General features: G+C 40.2%; 2 protein-coding genes across 6 annotated transcripts in view; one reads left to right on the top strand and one right to left on the bottom strand.

The window, feature by feature from the left end:
- Nucleotides 1-451: 451 nt before the first annotated feature.
- On the bottom strand, nt 452-5,320 carry PDE12 (phosphodiesterase 12). Its single transcript, XM_064156732.1, has 3 exons — nt 4,024-5,320; nt 2,929-3,007; nt 452-2,010 (listed from the first exon to the last, which is right to left on the bottom strand). The coding sequence occupies exons 1-3, from the start codon at nt 5,272-5,274 to the stop codon at nt 1,568-1,570; spliced, it is 1,773 nt and encodes a 590-aa protein (XP_064012802.1). The 5' UTR covers nt 5,275-5,320; the 3' UTR covers nt 452-1,567.
- DNAH12 (dynein axonemal heavy chain 12) overlaps nt 5,308-25,984 on the top strand; it is a 66,967-nt gene continuing 46,290 nt past the window's right edge. For 2 of the 5 annotated variants that reach the window (XM_064156731.1, XM_064156727.1), the window contains exons 1-19: nt 5,308-5,495; nt 8,585-8,751; nt 9,600-9,690; nt 9,959-9,985; nt 11,307-11,490; nt 13,462-13,537; nt 13,928-14,086; nt 14,659-14,854; nt 15,484-15,672; nt 16,622-16,772; nt 16,877-16,968; nt 17,224-17,402; nt 18,347-18,482; nt 19,296-19,421; nt 20,357-20,491; nt 21,437-21,630; nt 22,506-22,740; nt 23,285-23,470; nt 25,625-25,825. In XM_064156731.1, the coding sequence (XP_064012801.1) occupies nt 5,403-5,495; nt 8,585-8,751; nt 9,600-9,690; nt 9,959-9,985; nt 11,307-11,490; nt 13,462-13,537; nt 13,928-14,086; nt 14,659-14,854; nt 15,484-15,672; nt 16,622-16,772; nt 16,877-16,968; nt 17,224-17,402; nt 18,347-18,482; nt 19,296-19,421; nt 20,357-20,491; nt 21,437-21,630; nt 22,506-22,740; nt 23,285-23,470; nt 25,625-25,825 (2,817 nt within the window). In that variant the 5' untranslated portion in view covers nt 5,308-5,402. Of the gene's footprint in view, nt 5,786-8,584; nt 8,752-9,599; nt 9,691-9,958; nt 9,986-11,306; nt 11,491-13,461; nt 13,538-13,927; nt 14,087-14,658; nt 14,855-15,483; nt 15,673-16,621; nt 16,773-16,876; nt 16,969-17,223; nt 17,403-18,346; nt 18,483-19,295; nt 19,422-20,356; nt 20,492-21,436; nt 21,631-22,505; nt 22,741-23,284; nt 23,471-25,624; nt 25,826-25,984 lie in introns of all 5 variants that reach the window. The other 3 variants (XM_064156730.1, XM_064156729.1, XM_064156728.1) reach the window with 3 other exon arrangements.

Genomic DNA, 25,984 nt, shown 5'->3' with positions numbered 1-25,984 from the left:
AATTGCTTTTGTTGGAAAACACAGTTTAAGATGATCAAGTTCAACGCTTAGCTGCCTCTGCTACACCTCGCAGAACAGGCTGCCCAGGGAGGTGGTGGAGTCACCAGCCCTGGAAGAATTTTAAAGACTGTAGATGTGGTACTTAGTGGCATGGCTCAGTGGTGACTTGGCAGTTTAACAGTTGGTAATATTCAAGGTCTTTTCCAACCTAAACAACTTAAGGATTCTGCTACGGCAAGAGACTAGACCAAGACCCATCAGCAATATGCTACTTAAAAATGAATGGCTATTTGTAGTAGCGCACAAACAGTTTAGCCCATCTCAGCTTTAACATGCACTGCCACCACAAGGCTAGAGAAGTGAGTTGTTGCACAAGTATAGGGTACATGTCTTTTTTCAACATGAGCAGACTTGTTATGGTAAAGATGCCAGGAACTAAAAAAAGGCTAAGTGACAGAAAACTTAAATGGGAACTTTATTAGGTGAAAGAATGAAATCTAGTGAAACCATTTTCAAATGCATTTTGTTTCATAGAGATTTAGGATGCAGGGAAAGGAGATTGTTAACGCAATTTCAAGCCACCTGTGAACTGGATAAAACACATTTCCCCAAATCCCAATTATCTTCTACAACAGATGGAAGATTGGACTATTTCTAAACAAAAAAAAAATCTAGACAAGAACACTATTAAAGATTCAGTTCTTGTCTGGAGGCAGGAAAGGAACAATGTAGAACTGTGGTAAAGGCTTGTAAGTCACTTGTGTTTCGTCTTAAAGACTGAGGCACAGATAGCTAATGCACTAGATGAACTATGCTGTATCTCCTTGCCTGAAAACAAGCTGCCTTTCAGCAGAGATGGTTATGCTAAACTTTAGTACTTCTTTTGCTGCCAGTGATTATAAACAGTAGGGGGAACATAGATACAGTCAGATTTTACCAGGTGCTGAAGTTAAACTCCTTACTCATACCAAGTTGGCACACAAAATGCCTGCACATCAGTTATAGCCTTGAATTTAACAAGGTTTATTGTTGACCGAGAGTATTCACCAGTATCGAAAGAACATCTTTTCAGGAGGCAGTAGGTACATGATTCATGCCACTTAGTGAAAAATTGGGTCACAGTAAATGAGCAACACAATTTCTGCATTTGCATTTTAAAAAAATTGTCCTAACAGTAATTACAGTGAGGCTGAATCAACTAATTTGTTTTCAAGTTGTGTGTTTGGGTTTGAATTAAGCAGGGTTCTGTAGAATTTTACAAATGAGATTAATATATCCTTTTTAGCTGAAGACTTCTTAATCCTTTAAAAACACCAATAAAAAGGTACACAATAAACCAAATTTTCAAAATCCCGTCTTAAAAAAAAAATTATTTACTAGTGTATAAAAAGGGAAACTTGTAATGCAGACACCTGAACTGTGTGACAGTATTCAGTAGAACTATTAAACAACTTTTCAATAACTGTTCCAACTTTCTGTTTAGCACACAAGCCACTAACCTCTGTTCCCCAGCAGTAAATTATAGTTCTTATTCCAAACCCCACAAAAGTACCACGCCGGAGCTGATCTATTTCCATTTTAAGTCACATATTAGTGCTATATGATCAGAAGGATGTGAAACACTTGGCAAAGCCTGATGGGTTGTTACTTCTTCATGACTTGGCAGTGGAATGACCTGTTCAACTTCCAGAGCATTCTTGTCAATGAAAATGTAGTCCAGACATCCATGAAACCCACCAACATAGTTTGTATAAGCAGGTTCTCCACAAGCACTTAGCAGTTCGAAAGGATGGCTTAGAAGCATATTGCACCTTTCTTCTTCACCATTTGAGATCCAGTCTTCATGATCTTCAGCAATGCCACCACTGCTAATGAAACTGTAAGTCCCAGATGAAGGTGTACTATTGAAATCTCCACAGAATATTATTGGTACACTTGGATACAAGTCACATGCTACGTGCCTGATGTGAGACAAGGATATAGCGATTTGGATGAGACGGATGTTCCCACCTAAGAATATAAAAACATACTTCAAATACTTGACACCAGCAAAAAAAGGCATTCTCCAAGATGCTCCTTCAAGCATGTATCATGTACAGATCTGAAATGACAATCTTAAATTTTCTGTGCACTATGACTTAGAATCATTTTCATTAAAAAGATAACTTGGAAGTGTGTGCCAGTTTACATTTTAGAGAGGCAGACAAGGTTTTAATTTAAACTTGCATATGCAAGAACTCTGAACCTTGAATGCTTGTATTACCACAGCTTTCCATATCATAGCAACCATCCCACTAATGTTCCTAGAAGGACTAGAACCAAAAGGAAGCTACAGAATCTTTTTAGAAAAGATGGTTCTCCTTCTGGTTTCCCTCCTGATAGTACCCCTATATAACTCAGGTGCAACACAATTGCAAACATAACGTGCAATTAGAACAAAAACTCATGAGTAGCCCAGTTCTGTCTGGTCAGCTGCAATAGAAAGGGGAGAAGTGTTTACCTGGGGCTCAGTGAGGAGTTATGGATAACGTCGATGTCACTTCATAAAGACATTAAATACGAGAATTGATTATGTCAAGGAGCTAAGTCATGCAGAGTGCTGCTAGAACCATTCCAGAGTGTGACAGAACTGGAAATCATTTTGTGTTGTGAATGTACATCTGATGTATTATGTACTGCCCCCTTCCTGGGCATCTTTCAGCTATATTCTACAGACTCTCAGGCAGGCTGGAACAATCTTAAAGAAAACAAACACACCTACCAGCCTAGCTTGGTTCATCAGACAAGACACAAGGCAGGAAACCCCCAGTTCAGGATTAAAAGGTTATATATAGCTGCAAAAGCATAGGGGAAAATCGACACTCCCTAGAAAGGCTAAAAACCTTTACAAACCTAGTTATCCTACATACAGGAACACAAGAAAATTACCTTTTGGGTGCCAGTATAGGTGGGTATTAGCTACACAAATCTTCCTGGAAGGATCAGCTGTAGACTGAAGAACTGAAACCTTTAAGAGAAAAAACAATCTTTGGTAAGCCTTCAATAGAGGCTTACCTCTAAGCCTTACCTAAGCAACAGACAGCCTATGCCTTAACAGCAATCCAGTTCAAAGAATCTGATGCTTGTAGCAGTACAACTCCAGTATATAAGATCCGGGTATTTGCCAATACATTATGGCTACACCCAGGTATTTGACCAACGTTCTTTTTTCCTAATGTGTTTGGGTTAGCTGTTATTTTTTCCTTCATTCCACTTTTTCTCATATGATGTTGCTAATGCCATACCATTCTTAACTAGATGCGTTTTCTGTTCTGCAACAGAATTGGAATAGTCCGAGTTTAGCAAGCAAACTGCAACACTGCATAGCTCTTAAATTCCATGTATATTTAGAGATGGATTCAGTTACCGAGGAAAGCTGTGAGCAGGAAGCTTTTACTAATGAGTGTTTCTGAAATTCCTGACACTGATTTCTGTCTTACAAACTTGTTCGTACAGAGCAGCTCTGCTGGCACATCCACTGCCATCAACTAATTCACAAACCTGACAACGTTAGTCCTCTCCCAAATGGCAGTTTCTGAAGTGGTATTAGTAAAACAAGGTAATTTAATCACTTTCATTTAGAACTGACTTACAAGATTTAAGTTTTATGAACAACATATTCTGACATATGAACGTAAGTAGTGAAAAACTTGGCAGGCAATAGCGCCAACCTGGCATCAATACCTGACCCAGAAACTCAACAACTGTCACCATCTTGCCTTTTTTATCAGTTCCGGTAATTCCACATACCAAATTCAGTGAGGTCTCAATGGTTTGTTGTTGTTCCTAAGGTGCTCTTCTGCTCTACCCATTACCCTGGCTAACAGAGAACACAGCGCGACTCTGTACTTCACATTGTTAATCCCTCACCTTCCTTTCCTATGGTTTGAAGCTCAACAAACCTAATTTGGCTGCACTTGCCTTGCCTGGAGATAGCAGGAGGAGGAAAGGGGAAAGAGAATGAATGTACGCAAAAGCTCGTACCTGCAGCACAGATGATCTCTGCAACACCTTCTCCTGCACGACGGGGTACTTGGCCAGCTTATCACACAACTCCTTTTGCAGTGGGTCCGAAAGCAGGGCTTCACTAAAAGCTATGTCATGCTGGGTAAGGAGACTGAACTTGTCCCTGCGGTAGAAAGTGGCCAGGCCTTCGTGCTGCTTCTCCTTCATCTTAAAGAGCCCTTCGAGTCCAAAAGCATCTAGGGCTGGGGCCAAGCTGTCCACGAAGACAGACTTATCCACTTCTTGCAAGCAGATGAGGTCGGCGCTGTAGCCCGCCAGCTCCTTCTTCAGGAGGTTCTGCCGGTAGTCGCGCTCCAGGGCGTAAGGCGCGCAGTAGGGATAGAGCACGGTGCGGGAGAATTCTGTCTGAGCGTAGGTGTCGGCCAAGATGTTGTAAGAGACGGTGCGAATGGAGCCTTCGTCGCAGACCTTCTTGGTGTAGAGGTGCCGGGAGTCGAAGGTGCAGGCGCCGGGGCCTGCCTCCACAGGGCCGCTGCTCTCCACCTCGCGGGGCAGCCCATAGCGCTGCGTTCCATCCCCAGGAGTGCACTGCAGCTTCAGCCGCAGCCCCACCAGCGCACTGGAAGGCGTGAAGACGCGCTCGGCGGACATCTCCACCCAGGTCGGGCCATCACCGCTCGCCGCGGGCCTCCCGCCGGCCGCGGGACGCTGCTCATGGTACCAGCGGAAGAGGCAGTGCTGTGGTGTAGCGAACTCTGCGCTCACTTTGGGGCACACGGGGAAGCCCGCCAGGAGCGATCGCGGCAACTGGAGCTCTGTGAGCGCCGGCGGGTTGCGTTCCACGCGGTACTGCGCCTCCCCAATCTGCAGCACGGCACCGTCCTGCCAGGCCGCTGAGTTCGGTATCTCCTCGGCTACCTCTTCCCCGTCGCGGGAAAAGAGTCGCACGGCCGGCACCACCGCCGTAGCTTCCCCCGCCGGGCCGTCCTCCGCCCGCGCTTTCTTATTCTTCTTCCCCACCTTAGTGCGGCCCTTGGCAGCGTTGGTGGCGATGCGTGCCAGCGCCCGACCCAGCGGTTCCGCTTGATCCCGCTGCAGATGCTTGGCACTGCCGTCGGGAAGCACGAACCGCAGACTCAGCTTGGGCTCAGACGGCATGCACCGCACCACGGCCCGCTCCATGGCGACGGGCAGCCGGCCGCCACCGGCGAACACAGCAGCGGCTGAGCCGCAGAGGCTCTTGAGGGCGGAGCGCAGCCTGCGCCACATGGAGACAGAGCTGCAGCGTGCCCGCTTCCCAGAGGCGCGGCCGGAAGCGACGAAACGCGCGCCGCGGCGGGGCCGGGTGGAGCGACCCTCACGTCACTGAGCGCGCCTGCGGAAGGGGGCGAGCGCTAATGCCGTGCGTAACGGCAGCCCCAGCGGCGGTTGTTCGCTGTCTGGGTGCTGCTGGCCTTTTTCTTCAGCCGCTTACCCGCCTGTCTGGACAGGTAGTTGGGCTTCTTTCTGCAGCAGTGAAACGTTGAATCTTCAAGAAAAGTTTCATGTCTGCTAGTCGAGCGGCTGTCTGAAAAAGGGGTAATGTGCAGATGGGTGCAAACTGATGATGGTTAAATCTTCCTGATACTAAGGGCTTGTTTTGTGTTTGTGAGGAAACACTTAATCTCTGTATTAAAACTCGAAGCTGGGCTGTGAAAATGTGCTAGCCAGGTGCCCAGGACTTCAAAAATATCCCAAATTCTCTCCAGCTGTTAGTGGGCACTGGGCTCTGCCTACACAGGTACAAAACTAGGATTACAAAGTCTCTTTGTCAAATGTGGGCAAGGGGAGTTTCTTTAGATTCCGTATTACAATCGTGCGAAATAGTGCAGGTTAGTAACAGTTATTTGATGTGTTAAGGTAGTCTAATTTCTTAATCATTCTTGCTGTGGTCTGGAGCAAGAAGGTTGTCTGCCTTCTGCAGGCCCCAAGATGGAGCAAAGAGGCTGACATGCTGTAGTAAGTCCTGTGACAGAATGGGAGTTTCAAGTTTTTCTGAGGTTCTGCTATAGGGTTTTTTTGTTTGTTTTTGTTTTTTAATCACAAGACTGTCATTAGTCTGGTACTGTTCTAAGTGTGAAAACACCCCACCTTTTCTATGAATAAAAAGGCCTTCAATGAACACTGAGTTTTGGGCTGGTGAGCCCTGTTCAAGCAGGAGGAACCTAAGCAGGCACACCTGCCTTTCAAAAGCTGTGTTTCAAAGCACAGTCGGTGCGGCAGGCAGGAGGGTCGTGGTTATGGGTCTAGCGGTGAGGCTTTGTATGTCAGCCATTGGGTAGCAGGGCGAGGACCTTGCTTGGTGAGTGTAAGTGCAGCGGTCTTAGATGTGCTCTGCTGAGGTGGTCGTAAAGCTGCGGTGCGTTTCTGGTGTGTGTAAAAGATGCCAGGGAAGGTAGACAGCGCTGGAGCTGTGGGTGGGCCTGCCTGTCACGGAGAACCTTCCAGAACGCGCCTTCTCCTGACGTTAGACACCGTCTGGGCGCCGGACCCTGTTTTCCGTTCCTCGGCCCTTCCGCTGCCAGCCGCCCGCCCTCGGCGCCGTGGCAACCGTTTTGTTGTCTTGAGCCACTGCCGAGCCGCCTTCCCGCGGCTGTCTCGCCTGGCGCCCCCGGGGACGGGACCCCCGGAGAGGTGAGGGCAGCCTGCTCGGGGGGTGCGGCCCTCAGCGGAGTTAGGCCGCAGGGTGGGTGCTGCTCTTCTCTCAGCGGTGGGGCAGTATTCCCGGGCCCGCCTGGGCGCGCCCAGCCCTAGCAGACCTTGGCAGGTTTCCGCGCCTTTCCGCTGACCGTTATTTCTTTCGGTGCCTTTGCAAGCACGCGTTTTAATGTTCAGTTATTAAAACGTGCCACTGACGGGGAGGGGGAAGCTTGGGCTTTCCACTCCGTTGAGAACCTGCTGAATTGCAGTTGAGTTCCGTGCATTGTGTTTCTAAGGGAACCCTACCGTCAGTCTGTCTGGATAGCCACGTTCGGCCACAAGCAGGACAAGCCGGTATAGAAGGCTTTTGTTGGTGTTTTTTGTTTGTGGTGGGTTTTTGATTGTTTGGGGTTGTGGTGGTAGTGGTGGTGTTGTTTCCCCTGAGTTTGTGCAGGACAATTATTAAACTTGTATTGCCAGGTGTTTTTTAGCTGTGGTTAGTCAGTTACCTGCTTTGCAAAGTCACTGAGGTCTCAGTCTAGAATTCTTACTTCAAACTCACACTTAACTCTACTTTTCTGTTGCCCAGTCCCAACTACGGTCATAACCCAAGCTCTTAGCTCTGCCTTGAATCCCATGTCAACCACACCAAATTACAGTCCTTGTTTTCACTGTGATTCTGCATCTCCATTCTAGAATTAAGCCACATCCCCCTTAGCCACATTGATACTTTGCATCCTTCAATTTAGTAACCTCAATTTAACCTTTGCTCAGTTCAGCTATGCTTCTCATGGTACACACCTTGGCATACTCTAGGTGCATATACAGAGCTCACATTCGCTGCATCTTAAAAAAAAAAGTGAAGCATTTGTTGTAGTAGCTCAGGTAAACATTTGCAGTCAGTCAGCTATAATGTAATTGTGCTCTACTGTCTTAAGTACATAAAACACTAGAGTCTGTTGATGTGAGTATATGTTTATGCAAGACAGAGTTCTCAGACAGCCTGTGATGTTCGCCATGTGGCTTTAAGCATTTTTCAATTGATTCTGAATGGTCTCCAATTTTTGCACTGCTTTTTACAATATTGTAATTCAAGTTCTTAACATTTATGTGTACCTTTCAACAACTGTTTTGCATGAAGAAACATTAATTATTGGGTTGTTTTGTTTTTAGAAACATGAAGAATAGAATGCCCTTTTTCTATAAACACCTTTGTGATAGTTCCATGCGCTCAACCTTTCTTTAACAGTGATACAGTGCACAAAGAAAAATTTTATCACAATTTTGTGCCCATGTATTTGCTGTTGTGGTGAAGCTGTAAGTCTGTGTTCATGCCATTATGGTTTTTGTTTTCCTTGAGAGACTGCCTCTCTGCCTCAGTAGAATTCTAGAATTGCATACTTGAAAATTTTATGCAGCCTGGTTTGGGGCATTTTTTTTCCCTTGGAACTTTAGAGGCCACTCTTGTCTGTCACTGAAGGAGTAGGTTGTCATCTGCTGGAGCCCTATCAGAATGGAAGATGTGCCTAGTATACGGGTAGTCTGGTGCAGTCTGTCAGGGCATTAATAGGCTGCTTTTCTGATGTCTTATTTGCTGTGTACAGCTGGTAGATTAGCACTACAAAGAGATCTGTGACAGAACTTTACTTTAATGCAACATACTAACCTTGAGTTAGTAGAACTGTACCAGTACACTTTGTACACACTTTCTATTGAACTTTGCAGTTTTAACACAAATCAGTATTTTTATGTTTTCCAAAGGTAAATTTTAATAATGCCTAAATTGTGAGAGTCCTTTATGCTACCTCATTTGATATCTTAGGTACGTTCAACTTAATATATGTGTCTATTAAACTGGATTACTTGTACTCTGGAACCTTGTTTTTGTTACTGGTTTTAGATGGCACATGCCAATGGAGCACCTCACAGTAAAAAGGCTTCCCCCCCATGGGTCCTTCCTCCCATTGTTTTACCTTCATCAGTCTTATCTGATCTGACACCAGCACAGAAGAAGCTATTGAAATACCGAAGATGCAATGAACGTCAGAAAAGGCTTAATCAGTTGCTGTGAGTTTCATGGAATTCCAGAAATGTTGACATTCAAATGGGGAAAAAAAAGCACATTTGGCATCTGAAAAATAGTGGTGTTACTTAACTAATTCCTACGCAATTGTTGTTCCACTTCAGTGGCTGAATTTCTAAGTGGCCGAGTATTAAAAGGTTGATTTTTCTCGAAAGACACTTTTGTGTGTTGACTTCAGGAGGAGGGTGTCTTGACAGGAGCACATGGATGATTGAGTGAGCTGAATCAAGAGGAGAGGTTGAGGGAGCTGGGCCTGTTTAGCCTGGAGAAGAGGAGGCTCAGGGGTGATCTTATTACTGTCTACAAATACCTGAAAGGGCATTGTAGCCAGATGGGGGGTGGCCTCTTCTCCCAGGTAACCAGCAATAGAACAAGGGGACACAGTCTCAAGTTGTGCCAGGGTAGGTATAGGCTGGATATTAGGAAGAAGTTCTTCACAGAGAGAGTGGTTTCCCATTGGAATGGGCTGCCCAGGGAGGTGGTGGAGGCACCGTCCCTAGAGGTCTTCAAGAAAAGACTGGATGAGGCACTTAGTGCCATGGTCTAGTTGATTGGATAGGTCTGGGTGCTAGGTTGGACTGGATGATCTTGGAGGTCTCTTCCAACCTGGTTGATTCTATGATTCTATGTGCATATTCTGACTATGGTAAAGACAAAGGTGGTTCTTTATATATATGGTTCTTATAAAAGAAGGCAGAGTATGCAGAGGAAGGTTTTCCATATAGTGATCAAAGATTGGAAAACATGAAAAACCAGGTTGCATCAATTATAATAGCATTTTTACATCTGATCTGTAGTTTTTCTGCTCTTCTGATGCTATGTTTTCCTTTAGAGCTGATCGAGCTTTAAAAGCCTATCGCATCACTATGAATAAAAGAAAACAGAGAGATCCTGCACCTCCCATCCCAGAACTGCCTCCCACTGTGAGAAAGTATTTCTTTAATCTTTTAACTGTTGCCCGGGACATTTGTGTCTCTTACTTCTTAGTACTTATCTAAACATACTTAGTTCAATTCTTAAAAATACAGAGATGTATTTTTATGCTCAAGTGGTCCTGTTTGCATTGATACTTATGTTTCTACAGAATTAAATCTTTAGGAATAGTATTTGATACATTTTGTATTTCTGGTTATTTTTTGTGTGTGTTTCATGCTTTTAATACATCAAGATTTACTTTTCCTTTTTATGCAGATGATCAGTGAGGAAGCACAAATACGAGTGAGTTAAATACTTTTTCCACCTTCTCAGAGTAGAAGAGGGAGTGGTCTTTTCAAGGGGTTGGGCAAGTTATACGTAATTAATGGTGGCTAGACAAGAAAAGCTTTCATTAGTCTTGTTGGAGAAAAATGGACTAGGAAGCAAAACAGGGAATGTGTCCAGTTCTATGCCCTGCAGTTGGAGACAGACCAGCAACTACTTGAGAAAGTCTGTTGGAGGGCCTTGTGCAGAGAGGCTGAGACACCTGGAGTTCTTTAGCCTAGAAAAGTGATCAGAAAACAAAAAGACTGAGAGTAGATCTTATTAATGCATATAGATATCTAAAGGGTGGAGGTCATGAGGGTGGGATTGGGCTCTTCTTGGTGGTGCCTGATGAGAGGACAAGGTACATTGGGTACAATCTAGGTTATTGGATGTTCCACCTCAACATCAGGAAAAACTTCTTAAGTTTGAGGGTGACAGAGCAATGAAGCAGGCCATCTAGAGAGGCGGTGGAGTCTCCTTCAGAAGCTTTCCGAACATAGCTGGGTGTGTTTTTGTGCAACCTAAAGCAGACATATCTGCAGTAGCAGGAAAGTTGCACTAGGTGATCTCCAGGCATCCCTTCCAACCATTCTGTGATTTTAGGAGTCTGTTCTTCTGGTCCAATGGAAACTTTATGTCCATCATCAATTTAAGCTGTGATCTAAGTCTTAGAGATCATTAATTTAAAAAAAAATTGTAAAGAACTGCAAGATTTTTTCAGTTGAGGTCATGGATTGTACTTTAATCTGTACAAAAAGCACAGAGTGTTCACCTGATTTGAAGAATATGTACAAATCCCACAGTTTGTGTGTAACTTTTAAAACAAGACTTTATCTCTGAGAGCCACTTGAAATTCAAATTATCATTGAAATATTAAGTAGCTAAAGGTATCCATCTGCTTTTCCTAGCTGATGTGACGTAAACTCATTTTGAAGACTGCAGAGATTCAGATCTCTTGTTTTGATTAATAACAAAGGTGTCACTCAAAAACATACCTGTCTTTTGACCAGAAGTCCTCCTATTTTCACATGCTTTTTGCCAGATGAGTGTTTGTCCAAAGAATGATGGCAGGAATCTTGTATTATCTGTCATAAATTTCATTAGAGAACCAGGGAGAATACTGTGCTAAGAAGTACAATGTTTTGTATTTTACCAATCATAGAGCAGCTTTTGGTGTACTAACCAGTGAATACTGAAGAAATCAGATTGTCATCTGCCCTTGAGTGGAAGAAATGGTGAACAAAGAGACTTCATTGTCAAGGCTAATGTAGAAATATTGACAATATTGTCCTTTCAGGAAAATTATCTCTTTATGAAGAAATGTGTGCTAAAGAGGCCACTGGTTCCCATTCCACAGCAGTGGCTAACATCTATGCTCACAATGGTGCCACAGTCGCTTATGGAAGGCAGAGAACTATTAGTTCAAAAACTTAGAGAAGAGGTAATGGAAGATTATGAAAAGAGCATGAGAAGATTTAATGGTAAGTAGTAGTGTAGTATATCTATATTGTCAGCTCTTCCAGATTCTTACTTTGAAAATATTTTTTCCAGATTGTTCTTTCATCCAGGAGTGCTATTTTTTATTACCACTGATTTTTTTTCTGCCTCATCAAATGTGTACTGACTGTAACATTTAAGGCAAAACTTGCTTGTTTTTATCTGGACTACTAAAATGTTAACTTGTTTCTACTAAAGAAAGTAGAAGCATTTTTAAATATCAGTCTTTCTTTTCTTTGATTTTCAGCAGGTTTTTAAAAGCCATTTATCCACTGGCACATTTGTAAGGCTTCAGATACTGCTTTCTGTGCATGAGGAAGCTCACAATAAACATTTGCAAAAATAGTTAGCTGTTGTCCTCTATTAATGCACCCCACTCTCACAAGCGCCCCCCCCCCCCCACCAAATGGTAGGGGAAGCAATACACAAAAAAAACCTCAACTAGCAAGTTTACTGAGGTAATAGAACAGATGCACAATTACCTTAGCCTGTTTGCAGAAAACGTGCAGCAAAAGTGCAGAAGCAGCAGCCGAAGCCAGCATTAACAATGGTTCCCCCTACCCGAGTACAAAGAGGCCAGCCCAGCAGAAAAGACTGACACCCCAGAACTGGTTGCTGCTTCTGGTTTCCTGAAGAGAAAGCCTCTCATGTTACGATCTGAACTTAAAGCCCTGTGATATGTTACTTCAGCCAGTACTTTTCATTTTGAAGCTGGCATGACAGCAGCATGGAGTTGAATATCATCAGCAGATTCAACTCAACAGCTGGTTTCTAGGATCACTCATGCTATTCACTTCACTTTTTAAGCTTTTTGAAAGGAGTCATGAACTGGAATTTTGAAAGAGTATTCCCTTGAAGTCACACATTAATGTGTTTTTTATTTACGTCGATAGTATTTGAAACTGAGCTGAATTTTGTGAATATTTAGGGGGATAGCACATACTTGAAAAAGGGCTGGCTAAAAAATACAGAATTTATTATTGGACTGACTTCTTTGTAGTGTCATCAGTGGGATAATCAGTTTAAGGGGAACAGGGATCTGATTGAGAAAGTCCTGTGCAGGGCCACAAGGATGATTAGAGGACTGAAACACAGCCTTATGCCAAAAGGCTGAGGAACCTGGGACGTTTTAGTCTGGAGAAGAGACTGAGAGGGAAATTAATAAATGTTTATAAATATCTGAGGGCTGGGTGTCAGGAGGTGGGGGACAGACTCTTCTTACTTGCCCCCTAGGATAGGACAAGGAACAATGGATATAAGCTGCAGCACAGGAGGTTCCACCTCAACACAAAGGGGAACTTCTTTACTGTAAGGGTCACAGAGCATGGGAACAGGCTCCCAGAGGGGTTGTGGAGTGTCCTTCTCTGGAGACTTTAAAGGCCTGTCTGGATGTGTTCCTCTGTGATCTGTGCTAGATTGTGTGGTCCTGCTCTGGCAGGGAGTTGGACTTGATGATCTCTTTGATTCTCTTCCAACCTCTAACATCCTGTGATTATTTCTCCATAGTTATAGTAAACATAATTACCATAAATACTTGACCCACAAGGATCTTTGAGTCCAACTCCCTGTGCTACCAAAATCTAAATCCTATGACTAAGAATTCCTTGAGCTCTGACATGTTTGGTGCTCTGACGGCTTCACTGGGGAGCCTGGTCCAGTGACAAACTACCTTCTAGGTGAAGAAATTACTTGAAGTACTTAATTCTATGAACACTAGTCTGTCTGAAAATCTTCATGAATGGAGCACAAAATTGGAATTAACCCACCTAAATCTGGGTAGATCTTTAGCAGAAGCTGTGATTTTGAGATACATTTGAGAGAATGTGTTTTTATACAGTTACCTTTCCACCCTGCTATATGCTCAGTGCAACCTAGAGAAAGACTGAGGACATAGAGTGCCTGTTGAATGTGGCTGAATATTCCTCTAATGTATATGTTTTTAATTTCTTTCCTAGTTCGATCTGTTCTTAAAAAGCCAGACGTGAAAGGACTTGAAGATGAAGGGGAGGCACCTTTGCCTGTGTTGCCTCTGTGAGTGGTTTGAGTCAGCGAATTACCTACTGGCGAAACACACTCATTGCATGAATGTAATTCTCGTTTTGCTGTAGTGACAGAGTTGTGGCACAACATTAATTCTCCCATTGCTTAAGAAATTTTCCTGTCTGTGGAGGATGTTACATTTGAATGCTGTATGAAGTTTTAACACTGTCAGTGTTTTATTACTGTCATTATAGTTACACGGAGTAGTAGTGGTTGATCAGAGTAACTTTCTGGCTTCCACTGCATCATATTCAGGATGTAGGTATGGCACTTACTTATTAGTGTTAAGGATTAAGCTTTTTAATACTGCTGTTTATTGAAGTATTGCTTGAGCTCTTCACTTCTATATGTTTTGGTTGTTGGTTTGATTGTTTTTTCCAGAGGTCTAGATTTCTCTAGCCCATGGCATAAAAATTTTCATCATGCAAAAAAGAAAATCCTTTCAAAATTGCACATTGTCCAACCCACAATGAGAACTCTGCGGGATTTCAGTTATGAAGCATTCTCTTCCTTCCTTTTAGTGGATTTCTCAAGTTTCAGGTAAAGCCTGTTTTGGTCAATTATTAACCTGTGTTGGTATTTAAAGCTGTTAAAGAAGAGTTAGTTAAACTCCCTATGAGAAATACTAGAATTTATATAATATATTTCTTCCATGTGTCATTTAATGTTCATTGAGTCAATTACTTTATAATATGATGCATTTAACTTGTCTCTGTTATCCATTAATATCAATGCTTAAATTGCTGGAAGTATCAGCCTTTTCAGTGTATGTTTTGCCTTTAATTCTGTAAAGGTCTCATTATTTATTTATCTTAATGCCTTGATTCTCATAGATGTCTGACTGAAGCAGCATTTGAAAAACACTTGCTGGTTTTCATCAGTTCAATTTTTAATCTTGGAACTTTTTGGTTTTGTAATTTTCAAAAGGATAAAAATGTCAGTATCTTTTTCATTTTTTTTCTGAGGTTTAGGGTATTTTTTTCCTTATTTAAGCCTACAGAAGTGATGCTTAAGTTCCCTCTGTGCTTTCTGCTGAAAAAGAATAGGTTTGTAATACGGTGTTTATCAGTGTTACTTTACTCCAAAGGTTGGTTTTTTGTTTGTTTTTTTAGCTTGAAAGGACCAATTGATTGTGATTCTTTGGTGGCTGATGTCTCTTTAAGCTGTTCTAAAGCAGAAGAGAAGATACTGAATACATGGTATCAAAGAGTTTTAGGTCTCTTTTCTCAGAAGGCATTGACTTCATTGACAAAGTTGCATCACGTTGACTCTTTTTATAACTCTGTGGCTGTGCTTATGTCTAATCAGGTAAAATGTTTCTGTGATAACTGAAATTTAGGGAACTTGAATCAGTCAGTAGGTTAGATGATAGGGGATTGTCAGGGGTTAGGTTATATAGTCATTGCTCACCAGCTGTTGCCTATCATCCAGTAAAGTATTCATGGTGTTAAATATTTCAAACTCCCCTCTTAAAATAAATACATGGTCCTGTGTATTTTTTTTAATTCTAGTCTCTTAAATACAGAAAATTTCATGATTCTACCAACTAGAATGCAATTAGCTTGAAGAAGTAAGTGTCTCAGTCTTCTCAGGACCTTTCCTATCTCCAATCTTGGCACTGTACTTGCATGTAGTATATTAGCAAAATGAAGAAAACGTGGTCTCTCTCCCTTGAAAGCAAATGTAGCTAAAAAAATAAAAAAATTTGGCAAAATCCATGGGCTTTATTGAAAAGTTTATTTCTTCATTAATTCACATTCTGTATGGACTGGGACTAATACTCTTTGACATCATTAGAAAAACTGGCACCACTTCAATTATCCATGAAGCAGGCCAAAAACACTAAAATGAATGGAAATCCCAGCTCACTGAATGGCATTGAAGGAGGAAGGGGATTTGATGTTTCACCTAACAGGTGATATATATTTTTTTCCTAGCTGAAAGACTTATTGACAAGAACAGTTGAAGCTTTTGTGAAGCTTTTTGACTCTGAAGACAGAAAATGTTTACCTTTATTTACTATGACATTGATTCTTGAGGAAAATGGCATGGAGTTTTATCCAAGCTTCCAAGAGCTGGAAGAAGCAATTCTGTCTGTAGTAGATCGTATAGGACAGACTCTCCAGGTGTGCTTTTGTCTTTATTTAAATATGTAACTGCTGAGTTGTTCAATGCACGAAAGTATCAGTAATATAGAACTCTGACTGTTGTGGAAACGGGCAGCGGAATTCAACCTGACATATTTTCCATAAGCATTCTGGAAGTCACATCATGAATCTTTATGCAGCAGAATTCCAGACTCTGAAGCTCATTTTATTATTCTCTCATTCTTAAGAAATAGGTACACCTGCTACTTATAGTTTCAGTTAGCAAATCTCCAGGTATGGCTACAAGTTAATTGTCTGCTTCTTTATTAGATACAAGTCAGGCTTGAAAACTAACAGGTAATCTTTATTTTCTCCTTGGATATGTAAATAACCACATTCTAATTTATTTATTTATTTATTAGTTACATTGAACTGTGAACTAACATTTTGCATAGAAATGTAATTAGCAAGTTAGTTATATATGTGATGATTTACCATAATTAAGATCTTCAGAGGAAGACGCGGAAAATTAGAGTTGCTGTTCCTTGTCTTTGTAAGAAGAGAAGCCTCAAATCTGTAACAACTGCTATGTATGATTTGTAAATATTTATCTCTTGGAAACCGTTCTGTAAAGACAGTCTTTCTGGGGGCTTTAGATGTATCCCTGTGGACTGAGCATAGGCCTTTAATTATAGGTGACAGTGCTTTCAGAGAAGTGTTTGGGTTTAGTTTTGTGTTTGCACACGTGACAGAATTTAGTTTTGTGTAAGATTGGATAATTATTTTTTGTCTGTTTTATGTTTCCTGTTTAACTTTTTGAATCGGGAAGAATTGTTCTAGATGTGTATGAAGCACCTGGCCTTGGTCATAATTAAAGCCTTGTGCTTTTCTGGCACAGAGTATTATGCAGATTGCAACTACTATTCAGATAATGTATCTTTGTATTACTTTTAAACATTTAAGTAACCAGAACTTGCACTTCTACTAGAACATCCCAACGGTACGTTCTTGGCTAACGGAAGGGACTACAACCCTGGACACTGAACTTCCTAGTCACACTATAGTATGGGCCACATCTGCACTAAGGAAGTCCATCAGGGACAACTTAAAAGGTCCAAAGGCATATTTTGAAAATTATGGTGAGTGGCAGAACAGTGTTTAAATAACTCTGTTATTTGTTTGAAATAAGTAACTTACTGTACAACTTATGTGTGATAATAATATGAATATAATTGAATTGTAGTTGAAAGATATGGCTGGCTTGTGGATGGAGCTGCAGAAACCCAGGTAGAAAGATTTGAAGTAGAAGAACACAGTTTTGATGAATATACTGCTGTAAGTTTTTAATTCTACATTTTAGATATGATTTTTACTCTACCCACAGCAATAAAAAGGGAACAGAGGATAGCAGGTGCTTAGCCTTTAGCTAAAAATCATGTTCACTAGCTAGTAGTCTAAAACATAAATATATTTGCCCAAAAAAAGTCTGTTGTAAATAGAAAAAAACCACCATTATTTATGTTATTCTATGTGTAATGCTTACTCATGTAGCCAAGTACCTGAAGTCAAAAATGTAATCTTTTTCTGAAGTTTATAGATGAATTCTTCACTCACAAGAAGGAAATCTTGAGTTTACCAGAGGCAGCTCATTTTCCTATGATCTGTTTGAATTGTGAGGACACAAAGCAAGGTTTGGCTAGTAAGGCAGACACCTTTGCAGAAAGACTCATGGACAAAATAGTGGCCAATTACAGACAGGAAAATGAGAAGTAAGTAGAATTTTCTGCTTGTGATTGCTACATGTGTTAAATGCATTGGACAAACACGTAGAAGAAATGCAAATATACCACACTCAAGCATTCCCCCTTGTTAAATTTCATCCTGGTAATCAGATCCCAAATGACTCAGTCTACCTAAATGCCTCTGCAAGGCACTCTGTCCCTCAAGAAAGTCAACAGCACTGCCCAGTTTGGCATCATTGGCAAACCTGTTAATGGCACACTGAGCTCCTGCATCCAAATAACTGGTCAATGTATTAAACAGAACTGGACTCAGAACTGAGCCTTGGGGAAGAGCGCTGGTAACAAGTTGCCAGCCAGGTGTAACCTCATTCACTGCAATCCTGTTTGGCTCTGTGCTTCAGCCTATTCTTCCTGCTTATTTTGCAGCTGGACAATTTGTCTGAGGGACAGTATCAAAAGGGCACTAAAAGGCACTAAAATCCACTTAAGCTACATCCACCACCTTTCTGTCACTAAGCAAATGACCTTATCATAGAAGGATGTCAGTTAAGCAGGGAGTTAATTTGCAAGTATGAATTAAATCACGATTGAGGTCATATTGTTTGGTTAACTTGAATAATTATAGTCAATTTTGTAGCGATTCCACACTCCCCAAATTAAGAAATTATTTGCTAAGGCAATGTTTGCGTGTATGCTAATGATGTTGTACTTAAGTTTGGGTATTTACCATAAGTAACTACAATGTTTATTGTATATGAATTCTCCAAAATCCAAAAGAATCAATTACTGCAAGTTAATATTCTCTGTCCTAACTTTGCCTTATTCCCTATTTAAATTCATAATGTAATGGTATTAGTGCATGGATTGTACTTGAAGAACTAATTTTGACTTTTAATTTCATTAAAACTAAGCTTGAATCCTGTCAAATGAAAATTTGAAATGTAAATGTTTTGTGTAAAATATATCTATAGGATATGCAGGGAATTTGAAGCAATTAAGGAACGTGCGTTAAAAATTCCTGAGACAACAGAAGAAATGATAGAAACAATACTTTACATAAAGAATGTCAAAACCAAAGGTATCCAGGACCTGTTGTTAAGGATCAAGGTAAATGACTCCTTTAATTCTGCATCTTTTACCAAACATACTCACTTAGACAAATAGAGAATTCATTCTGGGGCGTGGAGATGTTTGTCTGATCATGCTGCACGGATGAGTAAACTGTACTCCCAGTGTTACTTCAACCAGAAGTGGACCTTAAGTTCATTCTTTGCCAAAACCTTATTCCTTGTTCCCATGTGTTCTACCTGTTAGAAATGCAGCTTTTAATAAATCATAGAAGACAACTTATTGTTTGTACCTAGATACTTACTTCAGGATTGCTTAAAAAGCTGTTTATGAAAATATAACACGCACATGTAAAGAGAATTTTGTGTGTGAAAACAATTGTGATGTTGAGCACAAAGGATGCAGAATGTAAATGGTGTTAGCAGTGGTACTTCGTGTGCACTCAAATCTATGCAAGGTGTGAGTCGGTCTAATATGTTACTGGATAAGAAACTCTTTGCTATATGTTGTATAATAGGTATGTAAGCAATGTTGTGGTAATAGAGTCTGTCAATATAACACATTTATTCTGCAGAACTTATGACTTTTATATCTTAAATAATAGTAGTATTTTACATGTTGATATACAGGCCACTGGAGTCATACTTAAGAGAAGTAAGCTTACAAACAGGGCAGGGATTTGAATAAATTTTTATGTATATTTTGAACCTTAATATTCAGTTGACTGGATTAACTCTGAGTTCAGAAGTCTGTGAAATGTAGATTTCTATATTATCTTCATAGATAATGCTATCCTACCCTATATTTTAACAGATCTATGATGATTAAAGTTGTGTGAAATCTCTTTTATAGGAGTCATGTCGACAAATGAATTACTTCGTAGATGGTTTTTCATTTACTCCTGAAGACATTGCCCAGAATACAGCAGTCATATTATGGCCAAAGAATATTAAAGCTATTTTTGATGAGCATGATGATGTAAGAGTGTTTTCTTTTTTTATGGTCTATTATGGCTTGTTAGACTTTCCACTTTACTTGAGCTGTTTACTCAGCAGGCTAAATATATCTACACACATAACGTGAACTATGCACAATTAGACTTGCATAAATAACATTTCCAGGTTTTTATATCAACAGAAGGCTTGAGTAGAGTGTTTCCATCACTTTCAGCTAAAACCTTCAGCAAATCTTACCTTAATTTGTTTGCAGTCAGTAATAGGTCATTCATAGGAGGGTAAAAATTAGAGCTGTATTGTGCTGGAGCTTGAGATCCAGATTAGTTTTATATGGAGTTTTTATAAGTCCACATATTTGCATTTTATACTCTCAGATGTGTGTCCATTCTTATTCTATTGCAGTAGAAGAAAACTACTTCCTCTTTTGGAGATGTTCTCTTGATCTGCTTGACAATTTTTGCATAGCAATAGGTGTCCTTGTCATAGGAGATCTCCTCTACCTTGACTGATTTCTTGTTGGGTACCTCAAAGTAACCTTTGTGTGCAACGCCTGTGCTCCAGAGTGGTCTTTTATTCTGGCATTTCTGCCTTTTACAGCTGTAGATACATGTGAGGTAGCACATAGCACTGGCTTGCAGCAGTTGTAGGTGTCCTTTTCTGGTAATACATCACCGAATCCCAAAGATTATAATTATTATTTGTCTAGTGTTTTCTTTTGTTTGATTGCTGGAGGAGGCCTTTAAGGCAACGCTAGATGGAGGTTGTATAAGCTTAACTGGGACATACAGAAAGCAACCCCTGGAGAAATGTCAATTATTGTGAGGCTAATAACTTATTTGTATGATTTTCTTTTTGCTAACATTTAATGTAGATGATACTCTGTATGTTATTCATTGAAAGGACTTAAACCACTTCTGCATTATTGTTTTTTTTTTCTTAAAAATAATTATTTTCTAGCTGATTGAACAGTCTAAATATAAAAGAGATGAAGAACTGCAACATAAATATGAGAAACTGATGGTGGAATTAGATGAGCTGAATCGTTCTGTGACAGACTATGAAGGATATTCAAAACTGGACTGCATGCAGCAGGTCTGATTAACATGCAGTATAAAATGTTTAGAGATGGTTTGTGTGCGGTGTACGTAGGGGTCATGGAAGAAACTTAGAATTAAAAACACTCACTATTTTAACAATTGTGAACTAAAACATTTATTGTCCCTTCACCACAGTGAACAAACTGATAAAATGAACCCTTCTTCTTCCCCCTGTTTCTATGACATGAGCAATAATATTTGACAGAAAGTTTACTATAATATTGTGCAGAATTTAGCTGGTAGATAATACTGAGATATTACGAATGTGGGAAGGGAGGGTTTTTTTCTGTGGGTTTGTGTTTTTGGTTTTTTGACTCATGGAATTCTGGCCCTGGTGACATTATTTTCAAATTACTTTAGTGGGATGAGAATTTCCATCTCTGGTTTTGCTATCTGGAGGAACTAAAGGAAAAAATAACAGGTTACAATTGTGATTGATTGGTTGGTTAATTGATGAATTTCTAAAAGTTCAATTTTCTGTTAATAAAGAACAGACTACTGGCTCTAAGTCTTGGCAAATTTCCAGAACTACTTTATCATCACCAGAACATGTCTTGCACTGTAGTTGGAGGATTTCACAATTGTGCTTAGTAACTTTGATTAATTAAAAACAAAACACAAATCCTAAGCTAATAAATCCCAGTTGCCTTTGTGATATATCAGATGCATAAAAATACCTATGCCTGCCTTCTAGAACAGTGAATTTTAAAGCTCTGATGTTTTGAAAATGGTTTTATAGTCTTGAGTTCAGTAGTGATAAAAGTTTATTTTTCTTACTGTTCTGCATTTTTCACAGTCATTGCACTCAAGGATGAGTTTTAAACTCATGTTTCCTAAATTATAAAAATGCATAGGTTTATTATGTTTTGGTATCTTATTGTGATAGCTGCTCAGAGCATAATTTAGTTATTACTCAAGGCACACAATTATTTGATTTCAGTATGTGGCTATACTGAGGGCATTACAGCAACGCATACAGAAGGCTGAAGAAACAGTAGCTCTGATTAATAGAGAAGAGACTTTGCTCAAAAGACAACTGAGTGACTTCCCACTCCTCAGCAAGTTAAAAGCTGATATTGAACCATATCAGAAACTCTTCAGTGTTATACTGAAATGGCAACGAGCAGAAAAAAGGTAATTCAGCACTTCGAGCAGGGAGAGCAGGAAAAGTGCTTATGCTTGTTTTCTTTTCATGTCAGATATAGGTTGTGTGTTTGTGTTTTTACAAAAATTCGTTATTAGCTTTGCAAGTATAACTGCAATATAGTAGTAATATAACTTACAGATATGGGTTGTTACTCTAATTCAGCTAGAAAAAAAAGAGTCAAATGTTATTTTGTAAAGGAGAATATTGCATACTGCATTCTAACTGTGTTAGTCATGCTGATGAAGTCCATAAGACAAACCCTCTGAAAGAAGTGTATAAGCAAGAAAAAGAATGGTTAGTTATGAGCCGTTTTGTATAGCAGAAAATTAAGAAATTCTATTAGAAAGGTCACAATCTGTGTGTTATGAAAACCATTTTCCACTTAATGACTGTCCAAAACGTCATGTGGATATGCTCAATGGATGTTGCTCTCTTGTGGCCTGATCTTGCCATGAGGACTGTGGTATGTCTTGGCCTAAATGAAGTGAGGTGATTTGCCAGTTCCTTTGCTCTTTGGAAGTTAGAAAGTGCTATAACTAGAAACTATGGATTTGTTGAAAATACAAAGGCATAGTATGTTTTGATGTCATGTGTTGCCCTCTATCCAGAGCTTAGCTTCAATATTTCTCGATCTGTGTTAGTTACTTGCCTTCAGTATGTGACTGACATGAAAGGATTATGCAAATACAGTGTGGATGAATCTCCTTCAGTTGTTGAATTTGCATAAAATGACAGTAATTAGAAATAAGAGTTTGATTGTAATATAAATAACTGTTAATCTACATCTTGTTTCTGTTGCTAATAAGTGTTAATTGTTGACTGTGTTTTTTATTCAGTTTTCTGACTTGGTGTTTTTTCTCAGATGGATGGATGGTACCTTTATAGAACTAAATGGGGAAAGTATAGAAGCTGAGATTGATGAGTTTCTAAGAGAGATAACTAAATTCTCAAGGCTCTTCCAACAAAAGAAGAAAATTCAACAGGAGCAGAAAAGTAGATCACGGTGCAAAACCATAGGAGAGAAGACAGAAGAAGCAAAGGCAAATCCAACTCTTACAATGTGTTCTTCAGTTCTGGAGCAGATCAAAGACTTCAAGGTAAGGGAAGTTGAAGGATATTAGGATTTGGTGCTCAATTCGGCACACAGTGAGGGTAGATGATGCAGTGTCCTGTACTAAGTTCCTGTTAAAACATAGTGCAAGCTCTGAATCACCATTGCCAGATTGCAGTGTCCCATTGTAATAAAATTGCTTTGTAGGTTTGTTAATGTGAATTGTTGAGTGGAGACGTAAAAGGGAAATTTAATTTTTGGTTGCAGAGAAATATTTAAGGATGTGCTTGGGAATTCTGAAATGAGACTATATGTTAGGTGAATAGAAGCCCTACTTAATATAGCTGAAAAATTCTCCCTTTTTTCTGCTAAAACTGCACTTAACAGTTGTATTCCTTACTCAATAATTTACTGCAGTTATTTAGAAGTGGAATGGATAAATGAATGTATCTTCAGAAAATATTTTCATGTCATCAGCTCCTGTAGGAGAATTTTTAGTGCACATCAGAGATGATAAAACAAATAAGAAATACAACAAAAGAAATAATGCAATGACAATTTTTACTTTAAAATTCTTTTTCCTCAATTAGGAGAACATTCCAACTATAACTATTTTATGCAATCCTGGCATAAAAACTCACCATTGGCAGCAGATGTCAACTATAGTAGGATATGATTTAACACCATACTCTGAAACTACTCTGAGAAAAATTTTAAAGCAGAATCTAGGCCCTTATATGGAGAGGCTTGAAGCTATAAGTGTAGGAGCAAGCAAGGTAAGAATTGAAATTTGATAGTGACAAACATCATGTGTCTTAGTGACAGCTTTTATGACTGACTAGAATTTTTTTGTCTTTGCCCTTATGCAACAGAAGAGATTTGATGACTTTGATCCGTTAGATGATAACTGAGTGTGTAAACATTTGTATCCTATGTAATGTGATTAATATGAGTAGATTGCTTTTGTACACTAGAAAATGATATATTAATAAGAATTACAGGCTGTTAGAGGTTGGAAGGAACCTCCAGAGATCAAGTTTGATTCCTCCCCCTCCCAAAAAAACAGTATCACCCAGGGTAGTCCAAACGGGTTTGCATCCAGACAACCTTTGAAAGTCCAGAGGAGACTCCACAACCTCTCTGAGTAGTTTGTTCCAGTGCTCCGTCACCCTTACTGTAAAGAAGATTGTCCTCATGTTGAGCTCAAAGCTTCTATGTTCAAGTTTGTATCCTTGGCTCCTTGTCTTATTACTGTGCATCAACGAAAAGAGATTGGCTCCATCCACTTGACACCCACTCCTCAGATATTTATGGACATTGATTAAATCCCCTCTCAGTCTCTCCATTCTAAACAGCCCCAGGTCTCAGTCTCTCTTCATGGGAGAGATGCTCAAGTCCCCTAATCATCCTCACAGCTCTCTATTGGACTGCTTCCAGCAGATCCTTGTCTCTCTGCAATTGTGAAGCTCAAAACTGGACACGGTATTCTAGGTGCGATCTCCTCCCTCAACCTGCTGGACATGCTTTTCTTCTAAGTAGAGCTTTGAAGAGGGCAAAGTCAGCCCTCTTAAAGTCCAGGGTTGAAATTTTACTTACCACTCTGCTTTTGTGTCTAGTGATATTAACCTGTAACATGTGGTCACTGCAGCCAAGATTACCCCCAGCCTTAATGTCTACAACCAGTCATTCTTTGTTAATACAAGGTCCAGCATCATGCTTCTTGTTGGTTGTTCAGCACCTGCAGTGCCACAATAATGGGACGGGGCAATGACTTAATGCAAGCCAAAAATCCACATTATTAGAAAAGTAGGCAGGTATATGTTCTCTCAGAAGGGCTAGTGTGTTAATCATTGATTGGTTAAAGTTACAGTAAGAAAGTTAGTAACTACTCTATGATTGGCAAACATGCTCTGTTCAAGCAAAAGGCGTTGTTTCTTCTTTCTTGATTATTTCCGTGCTCTTTGGTATGTGCTGTTATGTGACTATCCGAGCAGTCCTAACTGCAGGATCCTGTTTATCTTTCTCTTCTGAGGTCTAACTGACCTAGATATTTTCTGCTCAAGGTCTATGCTCTATTTCTTTCGTCTCGAGCAACTGTTCCTTGCTAACAAACCCTTCCCCTATTCCTACACTCCATCAGAAAGCTGTCATCAGTGCACTGCAGGAGCCTTTTGGACTGTTTATGCTTGGCTGTGTGATCTTTCCAACTAATATCAGAGTGAATCAAGTCACCCATGAGCACCAGGCTAATTGATCATGAGGCTACTTCCAGCTGCCTGGAGAAGGCCTCATTGACAACTTCTCCCTGGTTTGGTGGCCTACAGTAAATTTACATAACCATCACTCATGTTTGCGTGTCCCTTGAGTCTTCCTCATAAGCTTTCAATGCTTTTGCCATCTTCCCCTGGGTTAGGCTTAATGCATTCTAGGTGCTTACATGGAGAGCAATTCCACCACGTTACCTTGTCAGTCTGTCCTTCTTGAAAAGTATGTAGTCATCCATTACCACATCTCAGTCATGCAAGCTGTCCCACCATGTCTCTGTAATCACCATGAGATCATAATCCTGTGACTGCACCCATATTTCTTGTTTATTTTGCTTATTTCCCATGCTTCTTGCATTGGTATACAGACACTTCAGAGACTTAGAGGAGCACTGTTACCATTGGGTAGCACATAATCCACCATCCCCTACAGCCCCTGGGACAGCAGTAGAGCTGGTACATCACGTCACAAATATCCTGTGCTTGTCTTCAGTGAGCCTGTTTTTTAACCTCTTCCCCCTTTGAAATTAAAGATTTAACAATCCTACTTCAATTTATGCTGTTAGAGCAAAATCGCTTTTGCATCAAGATGAACTTGTACATGAAATCAGCACATTGGAAAAAAATAGTGCTGTGACTAAAATGCTTTTTGTTTCTAAACTGTAGGAATTTTCCTTAGAGAAAGCAATGCATGTCATGCAGGAAAGCTGGGCCTCTGTCTCCTTCAATACATCTGTGTATCGTGATAGTGGCATTCATATTCTGTCTGCAGTGGATGAGATTCAAGCTCTTCTTGATGACCAGATTATAAAAACTCAGACAATGAGGGGATCACCTTTCATTAAAGCATTTGACCAAGAAATCAGGGTATGAGGAGTACTTTTTAAACTATTGTTATTTGCAGGATAACTGTAGTACAGGAGTGTGCTAGTTGTATTACAGCTGTATTGTGTCACTAATTAATGGATCACTCTCATTAATTTTTCAGCAAGATTCCTCTGAGTTCATGTAAGACCTACTTAGATT

The sequence above is a fragment of the Pogoniulus pusillus genome, chromosome 16 (assembly GCF_015220805.1).
Source record: "Pogoniulus pusillus isolate bPogPus1 chromosome 16, bPogPus1.pri, whole genome shotgun sequence".
NCBI classification, from domain to species: Eukaryota; Metazoa; Chordata; class Aves; order Piciformes; family Lybiidae; genus Pogoniulus; species Pogoniulus pusillus.
Note: the sequence above shows the minus strand (reverse complement) of the source record. Positions and strands in the feature narration are given on the sequence as shown.